General features: G+C 37.5%; 1 protein-coding gene across 1 annotated transcript in view; it reads left to right on the top strand.

Annotated features, from left to right (window-relative positions):
- The window catches only part of RYR3 (ryanodine receptor 3), a 287,040-nt gene that overhangs the window by 176,997 nt on the left and 85,051 nt on the right, over positions 1–24,992 (top strand). The window contains exons 54-64 of the mRNA XM_087723025.1: positions 417–563; positions 7,337–7,399; positions 10,084–10,159; positions 10,304–10,427; positions 12,337–12,452; positions 13,867–13,934; positions 16,259–16,380; positions 18,287–18,336; positions 20,646–20,706; positions 21,294–21,532; positions 22,196–22,277. Of these exons, the coding sequence (XP_087579151.1) occupies positions 417–563; positions 7,337–7,399; positions 10,084–10,159; positions 10,304–10,427; positions 12,337–12,452; positions 13,867–13,934; positions 16,259–16,380; positions 18,287–18,336; positions 20,646–20,706; positions 21,294–21,532; positions 22,196–22,277 (1,148 nt within the window). The remainder of the gene's footprint in view (positions 1–416; positions 564–7,336; positions 7,400–10,083; positions 10,160–10,303; positions 10,428–12,336; positions 12,453–13,866; positions 13,935–16,258; positions 16,381–18,286; positions 18,337–20,645; positions 20,707–21,293; positions 21,533–22,195; positions 22,278–24,992) is intronic.

Here is a 24,992-nt window from a genome sequence, read left to right as displayed (position 1 = left end):
ATGGTGATATTTTTGTGCTTCTAAAAATATGCATAAAAGGTTTTGTGCAGAGTTTTAAAGAAAAAGAAATGGAACTTGAGAGAATATTATACATATTCATTTCCCAAGATCATCAATAGTTGGCATGAGAATTGATATCTTAAAATCAGCATTGAGATCATGTGGAATTGAGCAAATGTTCCAGTCGGTCTTCAGTGAATTTTGGCTCATGCAGCACAAAACCTCTGTGTGTATGCGCACGTGCGCACATGTGTGTGTGTCTGTCTGCATGTGTCTGTGTGTGAGAGAAAGAGACAAGAGAGAGAGAGAGAAACAGACAGACAGACAGAGTCAGTTGACTGCAAACTTGCATGTTTATTCCTGGGGAAAATATTTTAGATTTTTTTTTCTACGTGAAACATAAGATTTTTTTTAAGGAAAAGGAAATCTATCGATGGCCTGCCAGAGAATCTCTAAAAACCATGTTAGCAATGGGATGGAGTCTCGAAAGAAACAAGGATGGAGAAAATATAACTCAGCAACGTGAAAATGAAAAGCTCCGTAGCATATCACAATCTAGCCAGGTAAAGTAAAAACAAAGCAAAATGTAAGATTCCTGTTTCTTCAGAACTAATGCTACTTTTATTTCTTTTTACTTTTTACTTTTTTGGGGAGGGAGGAGAATTTTATTATTCCAAAAATGTGTTAAATTCATAGAGCTTCATACTTATAAAAAATATTATTCCAATTGCTCTAAAATAGGTATTTCGTTGAAATTTTAGTCATTTTTTTTTAGTCATTTATTTGACATTTATAGGCCGCCCTTTTCCCTGAGGGGACTCAGGGCGGCTTACAATTAATAGGAAGGGAGTGCAAGACAAAACACAAGAAAAAAAAATGTGAATAAAAAAATAAACCAGTAAAACACAACATTCATTCAGCATTCGGGTGGGGAGAAGTTAGGGTCTTATCCCCAGGCCTGACGGGATAGCCAGATCTTGAGGGCTGTGCGGAAGGTCTGGACGGTGGTGTGGGTGCGAATCTCCATGGGGAGATCATTCCAAAGCATCGGAGCTGCAACTGAGAAGGCTCTCCTCCGCGTAATCGCCAGTCGGCACTGACTGGCGGATGGAATTCGGAGGAGGCCTACTCTATGCGATCTGATGGGACGAAGGGAGGTAATTGGCAGAAGGCGGTCTCTCAAATAGTCAGATCCACTACCATGGAGGGCTTTATGAATGGTGAGTAGCACCTTGAAGCGCACCCGGAGATCAACAGGTAGCCAGCGCAGCTCACGGAGGATCGGTGTTATGTGGGCGAACCGTGGTGCGCCCACAATCACTCGCACGGCTGCATTCTGGACTAGCTGAAGTCGCCGGATGCTCTTCAAGGGCAGCCCCATGTAGAGCACATTGCAGTATTCCAGCCTGGAGATCACAAGGGCTCGAGTGACTGTTGTGAGGGCCTCCCGATTCAGGTAGGGCCGCAACTGGCACACCAGGCGAACCTGGGCAAATGCCCCCCTGGTCACAGCTGACAAATGATGGTCAAAAGTCAGCTGTGGGTCCAGGAGTACTCCCAAGTTGCGGACCCTGTCTGAGGAGTATAAATTTTGACCCCCCAGCCTGAGTGATAGAACGTTGGCCAAATTGTTGGGAGGGAAACACAACAGCCACTCGGTCTTGTCTGGGTTGAGTACCAGTTTGTTAGCTCTCATCCAGTCCTTAACGGCCTCAAGACCCCGGTTCATCGCGTCCATCGCTTCATTGAGTTGGCACGGGGCGGACAGATACAACTGTGTATCGTCCGCAGTAGGGGGGATAAGACCGAGCCCTGCGGCACCCCATAAGTTAGGGGCCTCGGGGACGATCTCTGCCCCCCCACCAACACCGACTGCGACCTGTCCGAGAGGTAGGAGGAGAACCACTGCAAAACAGTGCCTCCCACTCCCACCTCCCGCAGTTGTCGCAGAAGGATACCATGGTCGATGGTATCGAAAGCCGCTGAGAGGTCAAGGAGAACTAGGACTGACGCATGGCCTCCATCTCTAGCTCTCCAGAGATCGTCGGTCAATGCGACCAAAGCGGTTTCTGTGCTGTAACCGGGCCTGAAGCCGGACTGGAAGGGGTCAAGATAGCTAGCTTCCTCCAAGGTACGCTGAAGCTGGAAGGCCACCACCTTCTCAACCACCTTCCCAACAAAGGGAAGGTTGGAGACTGGACGGTAGTTATTAAGAACGGCTGGATCCAAGGATGGTTTCTTCAGGAGGGGCCTCACCACCGCCGCTTTAAGTGCGGCGGGGAAGTGCCCCTCCCGAAGGGAGGCGGTAACGACCGCCAGGATCCAGCCTCGTGTCACCTCACTGCTGTTGGCAACCAGCCAGGAGGGACACGGGTCCAGTATACAGGTGGAGGCGCTCACAGCTCGCATAGCCTTGTCCACATCCCCGGAGGCAACTTCCTGAAACTCAACCCAGGGATGGGCTGCCAAGTTATCCCCCTGTGTCTCGACTGGATCTGCGGGAGTGGAGTCCAAGTCCGACCGAAACCGAGCAACTTTGTCCGCCAAGAACTGGACATGAAGAGCCGAGGTGGCGCAGTGGGTAGAGTGCAGTACTGCAGGCCACTTCAGCTGACTGCTAGTTCAGCAGTTCAGTGGTTCAAATCTCACCGGCTCAGGGTTGACTCAGCCTTCCATCCTTCCGAGGTGGGTAAAATGAGGACCCAGATTGTTGTTGGGGGCAATATGCTGACTCTGTAAACTGCTTAGAGAGGCCTGAAAGGCCTATGAAGCGGTATATAAGTCTACTGCTATTGCTATTGTTGACATACTCCTCAGCCTTACCCTGTAAGGGGTCCCCTGCCTCCCTCCTATTTATCCTAAACAGGGCGGCTGGACGGGACTCGGCGGACGCAACCAAGGTGGCAATGTGTGTTCTTTTAGTTGTCCTTAATGCCCGGATGTATTCCTTGGTGCATGCTGTCAGAAGTGCTCGGTTCGATTCGGACCTATCGGACCTCCACAAGTGCTCTAGGCGTCTCCTCCGGCGCTTCATCTCCCAGAGCTCCTCGGTGAACCAAGGAGGCCTCCGGGATCCGCCGACCCGGAGGGGCCGTAGTGGCGCAATCTGGTCAAGAGACTCTGATGCTGCTGAGTGCCAGGCAGCAACAAGAGTCTCCGCCGAACTGTGGGCGAGAGTATCAGGAATAACCCCAAGCTCTGTCTGGAACCTTAAGGGGTCCATAAGTCGCCTGGGGCGGAACCACCTGGTCGGTTCCTCCTCCCTACGGTGGGGGTTTGGCCTCCGGAAGTCTAGCCTCAGTAGGCAGTGGTCTGACCACGACAGGGGTATGATCTCATTACCCCTCAGACCAAGATCACAAATCCACTGCTCTGAGAGGAATACAAGGTCGAGTGTGTGACCCGCTGAGTGGGTTGGGCCTCGGATTACCTGTGTCAAGCCCATGGCTGTCATGGAGGCCATGAACTCCTGCGCTCCATCAGAGTGTTCACCGAGCGAAGGCAAATTGAAGTCCCCCAGAACCATAAGCCTAGGGAACTCAATTGCTAGCTCGGCTACCGACTCGAGGAGCGAGGGGAGGGCTGCTGCAACGCAGTTGGGAGGCAGGTACGTTAGCAGCAGACCCACTTGACCCCTGAGCTCCAGCTTCACCAGTAGGGACTCACACCCGACAAGCTCCGGAGCAGGGATCCTACAAGGTGCTAAAGACTCCCGGACAACAATAGCCACACTGCCACCCCTTCCCTGGGCTCTCGGCTGATGAAGCACCTGAAATCCATCTGGGCACATCTCTACGAGGGGGACTCCTCCCTCAGTGCCCAACCATGTCTCAGTAATACATGCCAGGTCTGCCCTCTCGTCTAAAATTAAGTCCCGGACGAGGGGAGCCTTGTGAACAACAGACCTGGCATTTAGCGACAGCAGCCTGAGACCAGGGTCCTGATTACTCGCGCCATCTGACCTTGGAGTGGGACTCATAGGGCTGGAAGGAGGGATCTCTGTGATGTAGCGAGCCCTCCTTCCCCGGTAATGGCCAGCCCTAAAGTCCCCGCCATATCTGCCTCTCCCTGTTATGACCGCAATAATAATTTTATCACGTTTTACAGCATTTTAGAACAGCAAGAAGCCATATGTGATACTTTTATGAATGTATATGAATCAGTATTTGCTTGAGCAATTGTTCAATTGAATGAAAATGATTAAAAGAATATCAATTACTTAGAATGATATTATTTTCCCTCTGTATGCTGATGTTTTTACAGTGGATTTACAAAAACTAAGGCCAAGTTACATTTCTTCAGAGAAGTATGAATAGAAGTTGTTTTATCTTCAGCTTCTTCCTTCATGAATTTGTCTTTATACAGTCAGGGTAGCACACAACAAGCAACTCTAGGCAGGAATCTCTGGTAAAATGAGATAGAGAATCTGTGACCTACCAGATGTACCTAAGCAATCACTTTCACCATCTCTTTCTACTGAAAGAGAAATAAATTAACTCAGCTTAGCCAGGTTTATTCCTTTGATATATTTAGTGACGACTTGGAACTCTGCAAAGTGGCAGAATAAAACAACACCTGATACTGCAACTGTATGCTAAACCTCTGTAGGACTCTTGTGATAAGTTATCTGGGCATAGAATTCCATGTTAAGAGAGCACCAAAAACATTAAGGTGAAATCCCTGCAATTGACATTTCAACTGTTCTTTATTTCACTAAAAACTTGGTGGCGCAATAGATAGAATATAGTATTGCAGGATAATTCTGCCAACTGCTAGGAGTTTGATCCTGTCTGTCTCGAGGTTGATTCAGCCTTCCATCCTTCAAAGGTTGGTAAAATGATGTGTGGTAATAATACAGCCGTCTCTGTAAACTGCTTAGAGAGAGGGGTAAAACACTGTGAAGTGGTATATAAGTCTAAGTGCTATTGCTAGAGATTTTTTTCTAAAATAACTTCTTAAATCTAATCAACACTCTGTCAGGGTTCCAAGTAATACACCCATAGCAAAAAAAACTACGAGGCAGGTAGATTCCTCAAATAATATTTTATGGCATATATCATATTGGCACAGTTCTGGTGAAAACCGACTCTGAAGATTCCCATGGTTTTCACCTAATTAAAAGTAAAAGTTTTTCTCCTTCCCCAAATAATCAGTCACATGGTCCAATCAAGGCGCTGTCCAGTTGCCTGGTAATGTCACTGCTCCATTCTCTCTGATCAGGTGTGAAAATGTCCTTGGTTCCCAGGAGAAAGTATTTTGTTTTGGCTACAAAATTCCAGCTATCTCTATTCCTCTCTCCCTATCCCTCCCAATCCCTCAGCTTCAGTGTGGCAACACTGAACCCGCAAAATGCCTTCGGTCAGATCAGCTTCAGGGTTGACACATTCCTTTAATTTTACATAAGTCAGACAATGAATTAGTAGAAATCAAATGATAAAGTCTACCACTAGTAAATCTTGCTTTACTATATAAACATGGGAAGATTCAGAGTAGCAAAATATAGGAACAACCTTCTTCTCTTAGTGCCCCAGAAGTCAACCTATTGACTTCTGGGGGTTATTGTTTCTTATGTTTTTATATTGAGTTTTTATCTTTGTCAGTTGCCCAGAGTCACTGAGAGTGAATTGGGCAACCATATAAATTTTCTAAAATAAATGATCAACCATGAAAAATTATGCATATCATGGTCAAATCAGGTCTTATATGTTAGCTGTTCTATACAACCACTAAAACTCATTAAAAGAAACTGAGGCTCCTGTTCTACATAATATTCAAATTTCTGACACGACAAGGATAAATGAATCATAAGTTAAATGAATATCTTTGTATTTTTTTAAAAAAAGTCTATAATTAAAACATTTTCATTGAGCTAACGTAGTTGGTATACAATAGGACAGGACTTTGTCAAGGCTTTGTCTCTATAGTTTATGCAATGGATAATTATGGCCATTTGCCATGTCACTGAAAGATAATGAGGCAATTTTATTTTGCAAAAATGTGAGAACTTTAATTTAATATATTCTGTTTGTTGCAATGTCGATATTCGTACATCGACATAAAATTGCAAATACCTACATAACCACATGCAAATTTTGTGGCTAAACAGCACAGATGTAGAAACAGCAAACTATCTACTGTTTTCCGCAAAAAAGAAATAGTTTATTTAAATGGAGATAATTAATTCAGGAACATTTGGTCACAATAAATATTACATGGTTTATTTATCAAAAATACTGAACGAAGAGAAAACAGCTAATTTAATATACCAGTCCTTAACATATGGACTGGTGTATAATTTCTTCTAAAACTCCTACCACATACAGAGAAAGACTGAAAACATTAACCTCTTGGGAGTAATGTTTTAATAATTGCTATTAGAAATACACAACCAGTTTTAATAAATTTAATTGTTTAATACTTCTTTTAGCATTGTATTCTGCTGAATTTGGTGACCATCAGTGTTTATTTCTGTTCAATACAAAGACATTATTTTTTTTGCCAAACATTTAATATAGATTATCTAGTGAAGATATGCATCACCTTCCATTGCTTTTTTCCTTTAATTTGTTTTCTTGTAATTGCTCTTTTTTGCATATTGTATGTCTTAAATATTGTTGACATCAGGATTGAAAAGTTTATATTTTCTGGATTTGATTGTACATAAGGGATGGGATATGGGATGGAGAGATATCTATTTAACCTTATTGGGGAATTAAGAATTACTACATTTGTTTATAGTTTTGATGATTGTTTGGAGTTACATATTTGTATACTTCTTTTCATTTTCTTGATTATATTTCTTCCTTTTCTTTATTTCTTTTTGTCTTGTGATTTTATACTTTTACTTTTCTTTTTTATTTCTTTAAGCTTAATTTATATTAGTTGTTACTACTACAATCAAAATCCTTAATAAAATTATATGTAAAAGAACTGAAAAGGCATAACAGCATGTAATCTGCTAATGAAATTCCAGTCTTAAGTTCAGGTAGCTAACCAGTTTATTTACTTTTTTAAAAGCTAGTGTCAACTGCTCAGATCTGCTCCTTATTTCAATGCCTCTTTGCCACTCAAATCATTATCATGTTCTGCCAAATATCTGGAAGGATTGTGAACTGTATAGTTTTTAATGCATGGCAATTGCTAAGGTGGTGAAGTCCATAACTCTTCATATTATCTGAAATATAATAAAGAATAAGAACAATCTGCTTATTACTTTATTGTTTAAAATTAAATACAAAATTGTGCATTTTAAAATTTCCTCCTGTTTCTATAATTCAACCTGAAAGTCATCTCAAGAATGAACAATAATGGCCAATTTATCTTCTTTTGACAACAGGGGAATGGCTACAGCCCAGCACCTCTTGATCTTTCAAATGTTGTACTTTCCAGAGAACTCCAGGTTTGTCTAAAAGTGTCCAATACTTTGTAAAAATTGAAATGTAGAGAAAATTTGAAACATTTATGTAGTCTGGCTGAAGCTGTGAGAAGAGTTCTGAAATTGGGGAAGTTCCTGACAAAGTAGAACTAGAAGAATTGTGACCCTTCCATCTGCCTTGAGTAAAGAACGGAGATTTCTGAAATGCTGAGTGAAGAAGTGGAGATTTCTAAAATGTGAGGAGTTCCTAATAAAGTAGAAGATAAGATAGAACTATGTGTTGTCTTAGTGTTCTATGTTGAGAAAAGAGAGACAGTGACTTGACAGAATGAAATTCTCCAGTTTGGTTTGAAGATAGTGATAGAAGGGGTCCTTCTGGGTTCTCTGAGCTTCGTTGTTTTCTTGTAGACGTTTCATTACCCAAACTAGGTAACATCATCAGTGCTGGTAAGGAGTGCAGTTTGCTGTCAGTTCATATTCTAGTGGCTTGCCAGTCAGTGTTTGTGGGTATGGTCTTAAAGATTCTTTGTTGGGCTGTTTGCTGCTGACTCTTTGGCAGTTTCATGTATTGTTTACTTGATTGTTGATCTGATGTTAACCTTGAAGTTAATCTATGCTGATTAGATATCATCTTATATCTAATGCTGATTGCTGGTGGAGAGGTACTTGGGTCTTTTTGTTTCCTTTTGGGCTGGGTGATAGTCTCTATTGCATAATCTATATATATAGTTAATTCCTATGTGTCTATTGATGGCCGATTTGTCTGGCATTTTTGGACTTGGCTTGATCTAAGATAGTCACATTTTCCCAATTGAAACTATAGTTAAATCTATGTACATGGTGTGAAATTTAAGAATTTTCATCATGTCTTCTGGCTGCTAGTTGGTATTTGTGGATGCATTCTGACAGTCTTCGCCTGTTTGTACTACATAGTGGTTGTTGCAGTCCTTACATTATATGTTGTAGATGATTCCTGTTCTATCTTCTGGTGTTGTTGGGTCTTTTGGTCTGCTTAGGATGTTTTGAAGAGCTTGTGTTTTATGCTGCTTCCCTGTGGTTGTAGTAGTCTGCTGATGGTTTATGAGATATTCTTGATGCATGTCAGTGTAAGTCTTTTTTTAGGGATTGTGTTGTTTTTGCTGTATTGAGTTGAGCGGTCAGTGACTTTTTGATAAAGTTGCATGGATAGTGATAGAAGAAAGGAAATCCCGCCTCCCAGTTGCAGGAATCAGAAGGCAAAAAGGGACAAGCTTCCAACATTTCCATATTCACGAAATGTAGATGGAGCATAGAAATTGGGATGGACTGAGATAGATGGAAGTGGTTACCAGACATTGATAGAAACAGATGGCTTCCTCTGTAGATGAACTTTGCTTAGAGACTTTTTTCCAAGTCTAGCTTTGGTAAAACGGTAGTCCAATGTCAGTGCAATGTCAGGTATTCTTTAATTTATTACCTAGAGCTGGCTTGAGTGTATACAATCTTCACAAGCCAAAGCATTGTGATATGTAGATTGGTAGTTTGGTTGCCAGCTGGCAAAATATGATAAGGCAGAAGAGGTGGAAAGGCATCATCATGATTGGCTTACCTCCACTAGACCGATTAGATCCCACAGATTAGGCCTCCTCCGAATTCCATCTGCCGGCCAGTGTCGACTGGCGACTACCCGGAGGAGAGCCTTCTCTGTGGCTGCTCCGACCCTCTGGAACGAACTCTCCGTGGAGATTCGAACCCTCACCACCCTCCAGGCCTTCCGCAAAGCCCTTAAAACCTGGCTGTTCTGACAGGCCTGGGGCTAAAGAGCTGTTGCCCCCGTCTCGAATGGTATGACTGTTGTGTGTTTTCAATTATGCATTGTTATGCTTTGCTTTGTTTTTTTTAAAAAAATTTTTGTCTGTATCCCCCTTCCCTGGTTCGAGTTGTGAGCCGCCCTGAGTCCCCTTCGGGGGAAAAGGGCGGCATATAAATATAATAAACTGAAACTGAAACTAACAGATACTGTAACTTCATTGACACATATCCAGTATGAACCTAAATATTTTTGCTGACAAAAATTTACACATAGCTCAGATTCCTTTCAGTGTATTTGTGAAATTGGGGAAAATGCATCACTTACATTTATTTAAATTGAATTGCCACTTTAAAGTGTCCTTTGGGAGTTATTCACTGTGATTTTTTTGTACCAGTGAATAGAGCGATATCATCTACAACTGAGCCAGCCGATTGCTTAGCTCTAAACCAAAATAATTTATGAACAAATTAAAAAATAGTAATCCAGCATAGAACTTTGAGAGACTACACTTCTTATTTTCTTCCATTGAGAAAATTGCTTATTTTCTTTGCATTCTGATTTTAACCAAATAATAATATTGCCAAACTGTTCAGGAGTTTGAAGGTATCTGTCCTACATTCTATGTTCTATGGGTGGAAAAAAGAAAATCCTCATTGTGATAACAGCTAAAGGTTTGTTAGATCTCTTCAAGAACTTTATAACATGTGGAAAAGCAAGATGGAAAAGAATGATCCCTAAGCAGATATTTTCATTAATGTACCTCCTTTACTTAAGACTTATAATTACTTATGTTAATGACATATATAATTACAGCAAATAATGCAATATATATTTCAATGCAGTGATATTATCTATGGCTTAGCACATGGTTATTTTGATCTTTAAATTATTCTTTCTTGATTTCTTGGTGATATAGGGAATGGTGGAAATAATAGCTGAAAACTATCATAACATTTGGGCAAAAAAGAAGAAAGTGGAATTGGAAAATAAAGGTAAAAATGAAATGTTTTAATTAACACCTGACATTTGATATAGGAATATATGAAAATACCAAAAACATGATAGTAATTGTCTACGAATATTTTCAAAATTTTGCTATTGCAGTAAATATTACTTAAGTTACGGTTTTCCTATAGGAGGAGGTGGTCATCCATTGTTGGTACCTTATGACACGTTGACAGCCAAAGAGAAAGCTCAAGATAGAGAGAAAGCCCAAGAACTATTCAAATTTCTTCTTGTAAATGGCATTGCCATATCTAGGTAAGTTATGCATCTCATACAAATAAGATTCTCTGTTCAAGTGTTCTGTTTTGTGGGATTTTAGCAAAAACACAAGCAATTACTTAGTATCTTAAATGAAATAAAGGGCAGTTTTACATGCACAACATACATATGGTACTCTGTTGACAATCCGTTGTTCAGGGAACCATTCAAAATTAAGATGGTGTTAAGCAAGTGGTAATTGTGGTCCTAGTTACTTCACTCTCAACCGTCCTGCATTCACATGATCACAATTCAGTCGCTTCAATAAATATTTATTTATTATTTATTTATTTGATGTTGTCAAACAAAAACGAGAACAAGAATAAAAGGAAAAAATTACAATGACAGGGACAGTAGGCATGTTAGTGCACTTATGCACCCCCCCCTCCACATTGCATTATCCTGTGGTCACCTGGTTACCATTTGAAACTGTTTTTGGCAGCTTCCTCCAAGCAAAGTTAATGGGAAAATCACCAGGAAATAAATAAATGGTGACCCCATGATATCCTTGCTTAATAATCTGCAGTGATTCGTCAGCAGTGCTAGAATTTCCATCACTGTGCAATCATGTAATGTTTCACTTTATGACTTTGGTGCTTAGGAAGGGAAAATATATGGTTATATAATTCCCAGCTATGCAAGATAGGCAGGCTTTTTTCATTAAGGATGCATTAGTTGGTTTGTAGCACTACCTAGGAACTCTTACCTTCATAAGCGACTCGACAGAAAATTGATAGAAAAGATTATAATTATTGGTAACATTTAAATATGAACGAATGGAATAACAAGATGCTAGCCATATTATGGATTGAGAGAAGGTGGCCCGCCCTTCAGTTTTTCTCCCCCCCCCCCGCTTACAATCTATTATGGCCTAAAAGTACAGGTTTTACATAGAAATATGTCCCATTTGTGGCATCAGTCTAAGGTCAAAATATTCTTAATTGCTTTTTGCTTCCCGGAGGGAAATATATTTTGACGTCAGGCACCAATAAATGTTCTTTTCAAAGGTTTTCAGCAATTCATCTTCCTCTCTTTTCAAAGTTATTCTGCAGCTGAACATAGTCTTGCTCTTTCATGACTGCCTTTCATGCAGATAATTCATGGATATATTTCCTTTCCATTAGAAGGGGGAACAATCCAGGGACTGAAAACTGCTCAAATGACAGATGGGAGGAGCATCAAAGGCAGTCAGTATTTGACTGGGTCGGAGGGCACCAAGGGCAATCACATTGGTTGGTTGGTGAAAATAGGAAATAGTTTTCATTGCTTTTCCTAGCATCTGATGGAATTGCACAGTAAAGTCATTTTTCAGTGCAGTATTTTAGAAATAATATAGGGAAAAAAAGATTCAGAATTCAGAGGAGTATAAGCATAACACTCTCTACAATTCTTTAGAGCAAATTCATGGTCTTTGTAACCATACAAGACATGGGCAATCTTGATATATTTTGATCATGATATAAATAGATATATACTTGTAAAAATTACAAACTGGAATATTATTTTCACATTACCCTCATTCTGTTAATGAGAGTATTGGAAATCTTAATTTATATTTATAAAATCCATGCTTTCTACACAATGGCTACAAAAACTGGCTATGGTTCTGCTATAGTTCTTTTGCTGTCAGTGACAACTAAATTAAAATCAAATTTTAAGAAAAATAAATAGATATTAATACCAATCTCATCCTAGTAAATATATGCTCCAAACAATCTTGTAACCTAATTTAAGGAGGTAAATGCTAAATATGCCATGTTCGATCATCTGAATTTTTAAACATAATTTTTAATAAATTTATTTAAAATGATAAAACCTTAAATTGCAATAAGCATAGTGTTTCAAAATTTTGTGCTGCTTGCTAGATTTTTTTAAAAAACTATAGGTTAAACTTTTGTTTCACTAGAGGCTTAAATGACTTGGAATTGGATACTTCATCAATGGAAAAGAGGTTTGCTTATAAATTTCTCAAAAGGATCCTTAAATATATTGACTCAGCTCAAGAATTCATTGCACATTTAGGTAAGTTTTGCTAATGTTTTTAAAAGCTAGTAATGAAAAAGACACCTATTGTTGCACCATTGCTTACGTTAAGTATTTTTATTAGCATTATATTTATTACTGGTACTATAATAATAAATATTCATTCCCTCATGAGAAGATGTGACTTAAAGAGGGCCCAGACTTTTCTAAAAACAGATGTTAGAAGAAGTGGGAGCCCTGGCCAGTTTTCCCCCTGAAGAATTGAAACCAACTCAATGTCCTCTCCCCCTGGTTCCTTTGCTTTAGTATACATTTCTGTGATCGAGAAACAAGATGACAAAGTAGCTATGAACATGGTCTTACATGTCCCAGTATTTCTTCTTCAGGGGAAAAAGGGGACTATTATTCTTGGCCACATGAAATTTTCATCTTAATAGGAATGGGACATTGTAGGAAGATTCAAATAGGAGATGTCATTAGGAGCCTAGCTCCATGTTATGCTGTGTAATATTTTCTTAATCTTGTTTGCTCTTTCAGCTACAAACTGTATGACATGAAAAAGATAATTACATAATTGCAGTTTTATTTAATTTATTTATTAGATTTATATACTGCTTTTTCTCAGAAGCTTACATGGGGATATTTCTTCATTTTATTCAGCAACCAATCTGTGGAGGTGAAAATGAAAGAGAGAAAGAGTGACTGATCAATATCAATTTCAGTAATTAAGGATGTTTGTTTATTATGTTCTCCTTCAGGAACTCAAGACAATACCTTCTTTCCTCCTTTTTTCCTCCCACAATAAATCCCTGTAGAGAAACTTAAGCTGAGGGATAGTGACCAGCCCAAAGCCACGTTGTGAGCCTCCATAGCTTAGGATGAGTGTCAATTAGATCTCTGTGGTCTTTAACCAACACATTGGACTCAACACAACACTGGATGTCTTACATATTTTTCCATATGTAAAATAAGGTTTTAATAGGGGAAAGCAGCAATTGAAAAAAAACCTTACTCCACATATTATTTTCTTAGCTTCATTTGCACTTGTTTTCATCTCTTGAAAAATCCAAAGCTGCTCTATGATCTTCAACTAATTCTTCACCCTTTTCTAACTGAAGCTGAAAATAAATTTAGTAGAATGCAGAAGAAAGATATGTAGAAAAGATACAGTAATATTCTCTACAATAGCAATCCCTCCCCCCCCCCCAAAAAAAAACTCTTTCAGAAGTAGGAATTGGGCAATATGAATGGAACTTTCTTACTTTGATTCAAATTTATAAGTTTGCAAGTAGTCTTAGTATTGACTACACTCAGTGGAGAGGATCGATAAATAGAACCATATGTTTAGGCTTCCTGCAGAATAAATTGTTGCTGCTTCTGGAATTCCACAAGCTTTAAAACTGTGATAATAATCCTGCCTAATGTTGTTTATCTTTACATTGTTTCTTCACAGAAGCCATTGTTACCAGTGGAAAAACTGAGAAATCTCCACATGATCAAGAAATCAAATTCTTTGCCAAAGTGAGTATTGTGTTATCTAAAACAATCTTCTTTAATTCCAACATTCTGATTTTGAGAGCTATGTGTAAAATAAAACACCTGACTTCACTGTAGATTATAGAAGAAATCAAGAGAAATAAATAAGAAAAATATATAAAATCCCCAAATTATTGTATGGAGGTACACATTTAAAATTGTTCTTCTGCACCAGGGGGTGTCAAATTCGTGGCCCGCAGGCCAGATGCATAATGTCCTGGCCATGTCCATCCCCAGTTTAGCGAAGGGGGGGGAAAGGTCATGATATGTCACATGACAACAATGTGACACCATGAATTTGACATCCCTGTTCTATGCAGAAATTGTTATGATTCAAATTCAAAGTATTTCATTTAAGCCAATAGTCAATAATAATAATCCACTGAAACCATAATTTCACCAGTATTATTTGTTTTCAGAGTTTATTTTATTGTCAATATTTCTATGCTGAGCTTTATCTTATGATTGTCAATGGTTCTATGTCATTGATTAACTTGGTAGCTAAGATGTTATAAGCATACATGCTGTGATGTTACTATAGATTGCTGTTGAGCACAAATTGTGTTGAGATACATTATGCTACTGACTGATTGCAGTGAGATATCATATACTTGAGTTTGGTATATATAGGGTTTCTCCTGCCATAGTAGATAATTGGCTTAGTATACAGGGAGTGTAGAGGGCATTGTAATGAGGAGCTCTCATTCCTCATAATTTTTATGATTTAAACATATGTATTCTATATCAGCACAGTTACTGCTCAGAATGTTTCAGAGCTCTAGCCTTTCATTGGATCTGTAGCTCATTTCAACTCTCCCCATTCTCTTCTGATCACTAATAAAGTTCAGACCAGCAATAATGGATTGAGCTGTTTTTTGTCTGTTGTGGCCATTTCTGTTATTTTTTGTTGAAACCAGGAAGTGCTTCTACTATCTGCTATCGATGTAAGTTCCCATATTGTTGACTTGTCTCCTTCAGTGAAGGGCACTTTGTGGATTCTGATTCTGCTAAAGGATTACCTTTACCAGGCTTACTACAATTATTGTTTACCTTCAAGCATTAATTGATGCACCTATAGTAGTCTCAATAACCAAAAAGGCCTTATTTCAATCATCCCACAACAGAATTCATTTATTTATTTACTTGTTCCAAGTTACTCATGCCAAAACAATTCTGATTATACCCCTTCATACAGCATTAGGATTAAAAACTACTAAAAGTAACAAAATATAAGTCAAATCAATCCAAACATAAGTTATTCATCCAAACCCATCACTAGGCACTACAACCTTGGAAAGAAACAACCAACAGTCCATTTTTTCTTCATAAGCTTTCTAGAAAAGCTAGGATTTCACAGGCTCCCACAATGCTAGGAGGAGCACATTGTCCAGATTTCTGGAGGGAGGCTGTTCCACAAACAGGAGAAATTTCACTGATAAGGCTTGCTCTTCCTGACAATAACAGTGACCGGATATGGACCTATGGTAAACTTTCTTAAATTTCATTGGATGAATAGAGTTCATACAGAATAGATAATCTGGAAGCCATACGCATCCAGGCTAAAACCAGTCACAGAAAAACCTGGCTGGGAATTTCATTATAAGCATCCATAGGAGAGCCATAGAAGAGCAAGTAACATGCTTAATGACATACTCAAGACAGAATCTCCCAACACCAACACAAACACAAGAGCCAAGGTGGCGCAGTGGTTAAATGCAGCACTGCAGGCTACTGCTAGATCAGCAGGTCAGCGGTTCAAATCTCACCAGCTCAGGGTTGACTCAGCCTTCCATCCTTCCGAGGTGGGTAAAATGAGGACCCAGATTGTTGGGGGCAATATGCTGACTCTCTGTAAACCGTTTAGAGAGGCCTGAAAGGCCTATGAAGCGGTATATAAGTCTACTGCTATAATTGTTGCATTGTAATAATTATATCAGTGCATGTATGTTGCATTTTGACACCATCATAGTTTACAATGGATAACCTTGGGCTTTGTCTTTGTATAGTATGTTGTAGGATAGTGGGAGCTGTTACAAAATGTCATTTTAAAAAGCCCAACCTGATTTTTTGTGCATATGTGTGCCTTTATAGAGCATCACTTAAAAAGCTACAGTCAGCTCCTTGGTATCTGACCTACCCTTGTGGCTTCTGGTGACTTTTACAGATCTAATAATGATTCTTAAAGGAGTCAACCTTGAGGTGGATGACTGAGACTCTCCATAGACAATAACTGTAGAGAAATAGCTATCACTCTATATAGGTATCTTATAGTCATAATCTACAGTTTGTATACATCTTTACTTCTTTAGGTTCTGCTACCATTAGTTGACCAGTATTTCACCAATCATTGCTTGTACTTCCTCTCTTCCCCAACAAAACCACTTGGTAGTAGTGGATATGCTTCCAATAAAGAAAAAGAAATGGTAGCAAGGTATGTAGAAAGAAAACATGTATATAGCAATGTACATCAAATGAATCAGTAATGGAATTAGTTGCATATGATTCTAGTCAATTTGCTCGTGTCACAGAAATGTGTCTGTAGAGGTAATTCTCTATGTACAACCACAATTGTAACATAGACTAAACTATGCACTATATAAATAGATTTATTGTTATAGTATCATCAAGGGCAATTTTAATTTCAATTACAGTTATGGCACCTAATACCATTTACTAAAATAGTGGGGGAGGGGAATTTTTTTTGTTTCTCTTATTTGTAACTTAATTATAGTAGTCCTGCTTACAGGGACCAAATGCTATATTAAATGCTATATTGATTTTATTTTACTGCATCGTATTGAACAGTGTAAATGGACAGTATATGATAATGTATGCATGTAATATCATTTTTTTTGATGTTGAAATATTTGGAGCTGGTAATTCTAATAAAATTCCTGGGAGCAAGTTTTCCATAGGAAATCTGAAATCTGCAATCTGAAACTTCAAAAATATAACCAAAAACAAACCAACCTCCCTTAATTTTCACTTTCCCAATTCAAACCCTCTGTCCAGACATGTAGGCTTTAAATGATCTTTGAAAAATATTGCTTCTTTTTTTTCTACAGCATATGTAATATATATATATTTTTCCTTATAGAACATCTAGTTCTTTTTCCAAAGCCACTTTTCAGCCAATTTGTAAGATTTCTTTCAAAAACCTGGCATTAAAGATTATACTGTCATATCTGACAATAAAGGATTTTAACTTTGAGGAAGGTAGACAGTATGATATTTATTTAAAGATTAAATATATCCTTAGCTTGATTGCTACTATCACTGTGAGTAAAGCTAACAGAAGAACCTAATATATTCCTAAAGTAATTTTACATTCTGCCATATTTAGGGAATTGATTCTCCTACCATTTTGCCATAAACCATTCAGCCTTTAGGCAATCTGGGGATAAGACTTTCTTCTAATACACAGAGAGCACTCAGTATATTTTTAAAAAGTTCTCAGTGGGTATTCATTTCATTGAGCTTTAGATCTCTTATTTATTTTATTTTCTCATTTCTTAAGGTTTTTAAAATCTTCATGAAATAAATTAAATTATTAGTGAAAATATTGGCACATAAATGGGAATAAAATACTTTATGCATTCAAATTATTAATACATCACAGTCTTACTTGACTTTACTAAGCAGATGCCTTTATCTTCTCTGAAGTATATACAAGATAAGGTGGTTCTTCCTCTCAGTAGAGATTTCAATGGGCTCCAATTGCCCCTGGAAAATTAGACTTTTAAAGTAGATGACAAGTATCAGCTATCAGTGTGTTTTCCTCTCCATGCCCCCCTCCCACAAAATCTTTTAATGAATTATTACCATGGGATTTTGGTGAATGTATACCAGCATTTTCACAATTAACATTGTCTGATTGCTGAAAAATAGAATTAATAAAATAAAATTTATCATTTCCCCCTAGTTTAAATTATAATTGTATATAGCAGGGGTGTCAAGCTCACAGCCCACAGGCCAGATGCATCCAGTGCCTGCCACCCCCACCCCAAGTTTAACAATGGGGGAAAAGTCATGATACATCATGTGAAAACAACGTGATACCGCGAGTTTGACACCCCTGGTATATAGCATTTCAGAAACTGTTTAACTTCAGAAACAGTTAACAAAGTAAATGTCACAGGAAATAGAGGTTTTTTTTAGAATAATATTTACTTTTTTCTAGGTGTTAAAATATGTAGGCTTATTGAATTTCTAAAAACAGTTACAGCAACTGTTTTTCAAATTAAAAGGAGATATGGTAGTTTTTGCTTAGCTGTTATCCACACAAATGCTTTCTGTCTATGCTTCATCCTCTTATATATATATTTTGTTTGTTTTAGCCTTTTCTGCAAACTTGCTGCTCTTGTTAGACATAGAATTTCACTGTTTGGTAAGTTAAAAAATGGTTTTGCAGAAGTTTCAAAGTGTATGAAGTTTAGTTTGAGTTGCTTTTCAATTTTTGAGAAAACAGTGTCATTTTTTTTCTATGTTGAAGCACTATGCACGCACTTCCCATTGGAGGAACAATGTTGTACGGTTTTCTAATGTCTATATTTGCTTTTAAAACCGTGACCCATCAAAACCGCGGAGGACAAAATCGTGCTCGACGAAAGCGCGCATTTGACATCATCACAGTGCGACGAAAAAAATTAAAAATTGAAATAAAATTAAAATTAAAGCAAGCCGATTCACATAAAGGTAAGGGTTAGGTTTAGGTTTAGGGTTAGGGTTAGGTTAAGGGTTAGGGTTAGGTTTAGAGCGTTAGGATTACGTTTAGCGTTAGGTTAAGGGTTAGCGTTAGGTTTAGCGTTAGGTTAAGGGTTACGTTTAGGGTTAGATTTAGGGTTAGGTTAAGGGTTAGGTTTAGGGTTAGGTTTAGGGTTAGGTTTGGGGGGGTTAGGGTAAGGTTTTCGCTTTATTTTTACATTTTTCGATCACAGCGCAATGTTTTCATCGCGCTGTGATGACGTCAAATGCGCGCTTTCATTGAGCGCGATTTTGTCCTCCGCGGTTTTGTGGTGGAACCTTTTAAAACATGTTTTATTTCCTAATTATTCTGTCTCCAGCTGACTAGACAAAGTACATTGTTGTACAGGGAAGTTATACGGTTGATTTGTAAAATAGAAATTTGATTATTAATGCATTATTTTACTACATATGTATTTTATCTGTGTTCTGTGTGGATAAAATATTTTTACAGAGGTTTATGGATTATGTTAACAGTCCCAACTGAAACAATGTCATAGTGCAGTCTTTCTGGACCTTCACGTTACCTAAATCCAGTGTTTAGGTCTCATTTAATAGGTTCTGTTAGTTCTGTCACTTTCCTTTGTACTTATCCATCTAATCTGCTGAAATGTCTTAGCAGAAGTGAATTAAACTATATAGTGGCTCCATTGCCATTATTAACTTATGGGTTCTATACATTTAAAGATTTTGATACAAGTCCTGGACTTAATGTTTCTTGCTGTCTGCTATCTAACAATTTACTTAGAAAATAAAAGCTATTGCAGCCTAATCTCAAAATACTTATGACAAAGTTAACGTGATCTTATGGTGCTTCAGAAGTCAGTGTGCCAGATGTTATGCAGCCATTGGGAGGTGTAGTAAATCTTTTTTTTCCACAGGTGGAGGTGTAGTAAATCTTATTAGAAAGGCTCTAGCTCCATAAACTCTTCCCCCCCAAAAAAATTACTAATAAGGAAAATATCAAAGCAAAGTATTAAAGTTGAATAAAATACCAATTCTTTTATGGGACTTATTTTTTAAAAAAATTGATGGCAGGTTTATTCCATCCTGATGAAATTTCAGGATGGAAGTACTCCATTTCAAGCAAATAGAGGAAAGGGAGAAGTTGGGTGGCCCAGCTGAATGGTGATTAATGGAGGAAGTAACATCTTAACTACAAACATTGTGATAATTCTGAGTCCCCTTCGGGGAAAAGGGTGGCATATAAATCTAATCAATCAATCAATAAATAAATAAATAAATAAAGTATAAATCCCAATCAGGTATCTTACATTGCTTAGGAATAGGAAGCCGAAGTATTTTTTCGGCAAGGATCTGAGGTTATGAATATGAATATGAAGTAGAAGTTCAGATAGAAGGTAAAGAAGATGTACTTTTATAGTTCTTCTATGAATTTCAGGTAGCTAACCATGCCAGAAATAATTAGTGGAAAGGGTATGGGTTTATTTTTTAGAATAATTATGGAGTTCTAATACAAAACAAAATGCCATGACAAAATCCTCTTTGAAGGAGTAATGTCTCTCTTAACATTTTAAATCACAGGTGAGTAGCCTGTAAATGACATACGGCCTCAATAGCTTTAATGTAGACTTTATATTAGTCCTAGATTGCACTGCAAACATGCTGAGTTTAACATAGGGAATTTTAAAAATGATTTTAACTACTATACTAGGGAAAAAGGCTGCTACAAAGAAGTTGCTTATCCATACTTGAAATATAGAAATATTAATGGGAAAAATTTGCAAAAGGAAAGCATTAATGTCTGAATAGTGTTTGCGTACTTAGATGAAATAGCAAGAAAAAGAAGAAAAGTTTCAACTTTCATTATTAGAGTAGGCTAGCAGGTTTCCCTAGTATAAATACATTTGGTAGACATTTTATTTAAAAATAATTTTCTTGTAGAGAATTTTTTAAAGAACAACAGTTGTTATTTCCTTCCATTTTGATTAGGTAGTGATGCTGCAACAATGGTTAGTTGCCTACATATCTTAGCTCAGACTCTAGATACAAGGTAAGTTTGATTATTTACTCCTGTTTTCCGTTCCTACCAGTCAATAGTAAAAGGAGGAGAAGCTGTGTTGGGCTGCTGCAGCAAGATAAAGTAAAATGCAGTCTCAGAGCACGATAAAAGCGAACACATTTATTACAGGTTAGGCTTTCCTGGACGAGAGTTCATTTCCATGGATCAGTGAAGTGCTCTGTTGTTAGATATTAAATTGCGGTTAGGTTCTTTGTGTTTTTGCTGATGTAACTCACGTATTTTTTGCAAGTTTTCTCTTTACAATTTCTACCTATGAAAGATTACAAATTATGAATTCTGTTTTATAGAGAAGCTTAAATCATACAAACTTCCTTTTGCAGTTTGAAATAGCATAGCTTAAATGCAAAGTTACCAAATACTAAGAATGTTATGATAATATATAAAAGATAAAATCACTTTTCAGCTTTTTAATGTACACAACATATAAAACCCATCTGGGATTAATACAGATTGTATGAATAAATGCAAACAATAACCAATAAGCATTAATTAATAAAATAATATTTAACCATACAGAGAGTTGCTTTCTAAATGACGTTTTCAAAATTATATTGTAGAACAGTTATGAAATCTGGTTCAGAGATGGTTAAAGCAGGATTGCATGCCTTCTTTGAAAATGCTGCAGAAGATCTAGAGAAGACATCAGAAAACCTTAAACTTGGAAAATTTACCCATTCCCGAACTCAGATTAAAGGAGTCTCCCAAAATATCAACTATACAACAGTGGCACTGCTGCCTATCTTAACATCCATTTTTGAACATGTCGCTCAGCATAATTTTGGTACTGATTTGCTTTGTAAGTCTTCGAATGTTTTAGCTTTTTATTATTACAATTGTTCTATTGTAATAAAGGAAGCATGAATGTGGTGTTACTTATCCGAAAGTCTAAAATCTGTATAAAAATCAAATCCTGGGTAAGGCTCAGATCTTCAAATAATTCCAAAATGATTGAATGGTACTAATAAAATACTTTTTCTTCCATATTAGACTTTGTTTAGTTACCCATGGCTAGGCAGATGGGAGGCTAACATGACTCAACATTCACTACAAGCATAAAGGGTTATCTCTTGTAAAATTTCATGTGAAAAAAATAAATGAACAGTGTTTTGTAATCTTTGTTTAGAAATTGGAAAATATTCAAGTGTTTCTTTTGCCTTCTGTAATCATGTCTTATTATTGTATCTATCTCTACATGCTATGAACCAGAAAGTTGCATTGTAGTCCATGACCTTCAAGGAAGAGGCTTTCATCCTGCAAAGGACCGATTTGAGTTGATAATTATTATTATTATTCATGCAATCTGAAAGGCATCCAGAGTGATTTTATAAAAATACATAACTGATAAATTCTTCCTTGAGGCTTATGGTCTCAAAAGACAGAAAGAAAATTGTAAGAGAAAAGGACTGAAACATTTGTATTAAGAGGAATTCAATAACATTTCTTTTTTTCTTTCTTTCAGTAAATGATGTCCAAATTTCATGTTATAGAATTCTTTGTAGTCTGTACTCTCTTGGGACTGGAAAGAACATTTATGTTGAAAGGTACTTGATAAAAATAACTGGTTATGAACACTTTTTTTATTTTCATCAACAATGAGACTGCTCCAAATATAATTTGCAACATCTCAAATTGCACAATATTTTGAATTCAAGTTACAGAAATTAATATTTAACTATGTTTTAATTCATTTTATTATATTTAGACAACAGATGGGGTTTTAAGCTTTTGGTTCTAGACTCATTGAAATGATATTAGATTCAATATAATTCCCTACCTCCCAATCATCCTTAGGATGTTGAGAACGGCAAATTTTGTTGGCAGGATTACATAATTACATAGTCATAAAACCTTAAGAGCTTTTTTGCTCTGTTTATTAAAGATTAGATATTTGGGGATAGGGGAGAATCAGACAATTCTTTCTTATGTAGTCCTTTAAAAAATATTCTTGAAGCTAACTGTCACCAATCTGGCTAGTAGCTGTCCCTCAGAATTGTTAGTAAGGGTGTTCCTTTCCTGGCTAGTTAGGGTAACACATCTTCTGCTTTCAGTGATCCTAACTAGACTTTTGTATCTTCTTACTCCTATTAGTTTCACTAGTTTTCTGTTACACCAGGTCACACTGCTCCAACAATTAGGAATTGCCTGGTTTTTTTTAAAATAACTTCAGTCAGGACCATCTGACCATGTACTCCAGCAACATATGGCTTTACTCAAGTTAGTTTTAAGTAGACATTCAATTCACCAGTGCTATTTACCAGTTTATCCCTTATAAACATGAATCTCTCTACATTATGTTATTTCCAGGATATGTAATGCCCTTTGCAAATCCCTATCCTAAAATCTACACATTTTATTACACGTGGCTATACTGAATAAACTTTATGGTTTATTGCAGTCTGCCAGATGTTCAGATTGGATTTGACATTTTTATCCACCTTTCTGGTCCTTCCCAAGAACCTGATATAGGTAGCTGTTGATGTTTTATGGAGTTAGAGGTATCATCCGTAGGATATAAGCTGTTACAAATTGCCTTTTGCAATTGACCGGTGATGAATTTATCAATGCTGATGAAGTTCAAGTGGTGCTCAGGTGTTTGGGGATTGCACCCAAGGTGCCTATTCCTATTTTCTATTACATCCAATGGAAATTCAAGAAAATAATAATTATTACTTTGGTAATAAGTGATCAAATTATAAATAATCCACCAATAGGTGGATAATCTTTGGCTCTACTAGAGGGGGGGAAGGTCTAAACATCAGTATTCTCCTCTTAACAGAAAAATTAGGTCTATATATCAGTGGTGGTTAATCTTTTTGGCACAGAGTGCCAAAACAGGAGTGTGTATGTGTGCACTGGAGCACTGAAACCCAGAAGAGAGTGGCTGCGTGTGCATGCGCGCCATTGCTAGCTGCATTTACGGATTCTGTCGCACACATGCATAAAGACCAGCTGGCCAGTGCGCATATGCATGATGGAACCTGGAAGAGATTGGCTGGCCATGCACGCCCACTTGCTGGACCAGCTGGCTGGCACACATGTGCGCAACGGAACCCGGAAGTGCAGTTGGCAACGGCGAGCGTGCCCACAAAGAGGGCTCTGCGTGCCACCTCTGGCATGCGTGCCATAGGTTCGCCATATATCATATAGAATTTAGCAATATTTAAAGATACTGTTTTTACACTATGTCCTGACCTCTGTTTAGAATTATCTGAAAGAAAAATGTGTGCAATTGCTTGAGTTACTTCAGTTAAAGAGCAATGCCATTTTCCCTCATTGTAGGAAAAAGCTAAGAAGACCCAGCTAGCTATTGAATGCACTACACGCAGAGAAGCTTTATATTTCTGTTAAACTGCAGGAACTTATCATCAGTAATGCCATGCATCAGGGGGAGCCTTAATACTTTATCTATTTTCCGGCTCCAAATCATCCCCATGGATTTTTAATCTCATAAAGTACAACATGCAAACTTACAAGACAAAATTTATATTATAAATCCAAGATGTGAGATGAAAATTGAAAGTGGATTTACAGACTATGGTAAAATGGAACCTTGGTCTGAATCATAGCAATACAAAGCTATTCTTAATACTAGGAACAGAAGGTGGGATGAATGTTCCAGAGATGAGAGGAAATGTTATTTGTGAAATACTGAAAAGAATCATACAAATTTATTTTAGAAAGTTTATGAGATGGGCAGAACAGCTTGCTCAAACGGTATCAGCAATAAATTTCAAGTGGAAATTCACATGAAGATCTTTTTTTCTCTCCCTTTGAATTGATAAAAAAGGTGAATCACTGAGGAAATAATGGTAAATCAACCCTCATTGAACTTCTTCCCATTTTCTGCAGAAATATATAACAATAAAAATAAACAATCAGCAGCTTTTAAATAATTTAGAGTTTATTCACTCTTTTCATAAGGCTTTTATTTTAATCAAAGTAAATCAGTTATACATCCCACAAGGGTACTTTAATATTTTAAAGTACAAAAATAAGTATACCAAGTCATCAGTAATAATGTTTGGCCCGTTAGAAAAGGATTTCACCTATACCTTATTTAAAGCAACAGAAACAACAAACAGCAGTTCTTTAGTTGTTCTGAAGATATTTTAAAATACATACTGTTCCAAATTGCATTCTGAAGCACTATTTCATTTTGAAACATTTCTTATGCAAAAGCTGAGACATCAGAGCTTAACTCCAATGTGATTTGGAGAAATAGACTCATTTTTTAAAGATTTAAAATACATAGGATA

Source organism: Thamnophis sirtalis, unplaced genomic scaffold, assembly GCF_051295495.1.
Source record: "Thamnophis sirtalis isolate CommonGarterSnake01/CBP01778 unplaced genomic scaffold, rThaSir2_p1.2 scaffold_1, whole genome shotgun sequence".
In the NCBI taxonomy this organism is placed as follows: domain Eukaryota; kingdom Metazoa; phylum Chordata; class Lepidosauria; order Squamata; family Natricidae; genus Thamnophis; species Thamnophis sirtalis.
Note: the sequence above shows the minus strand (reverse complement) of the source record. Positions and strands in the feature narration are given on the sequence as shown.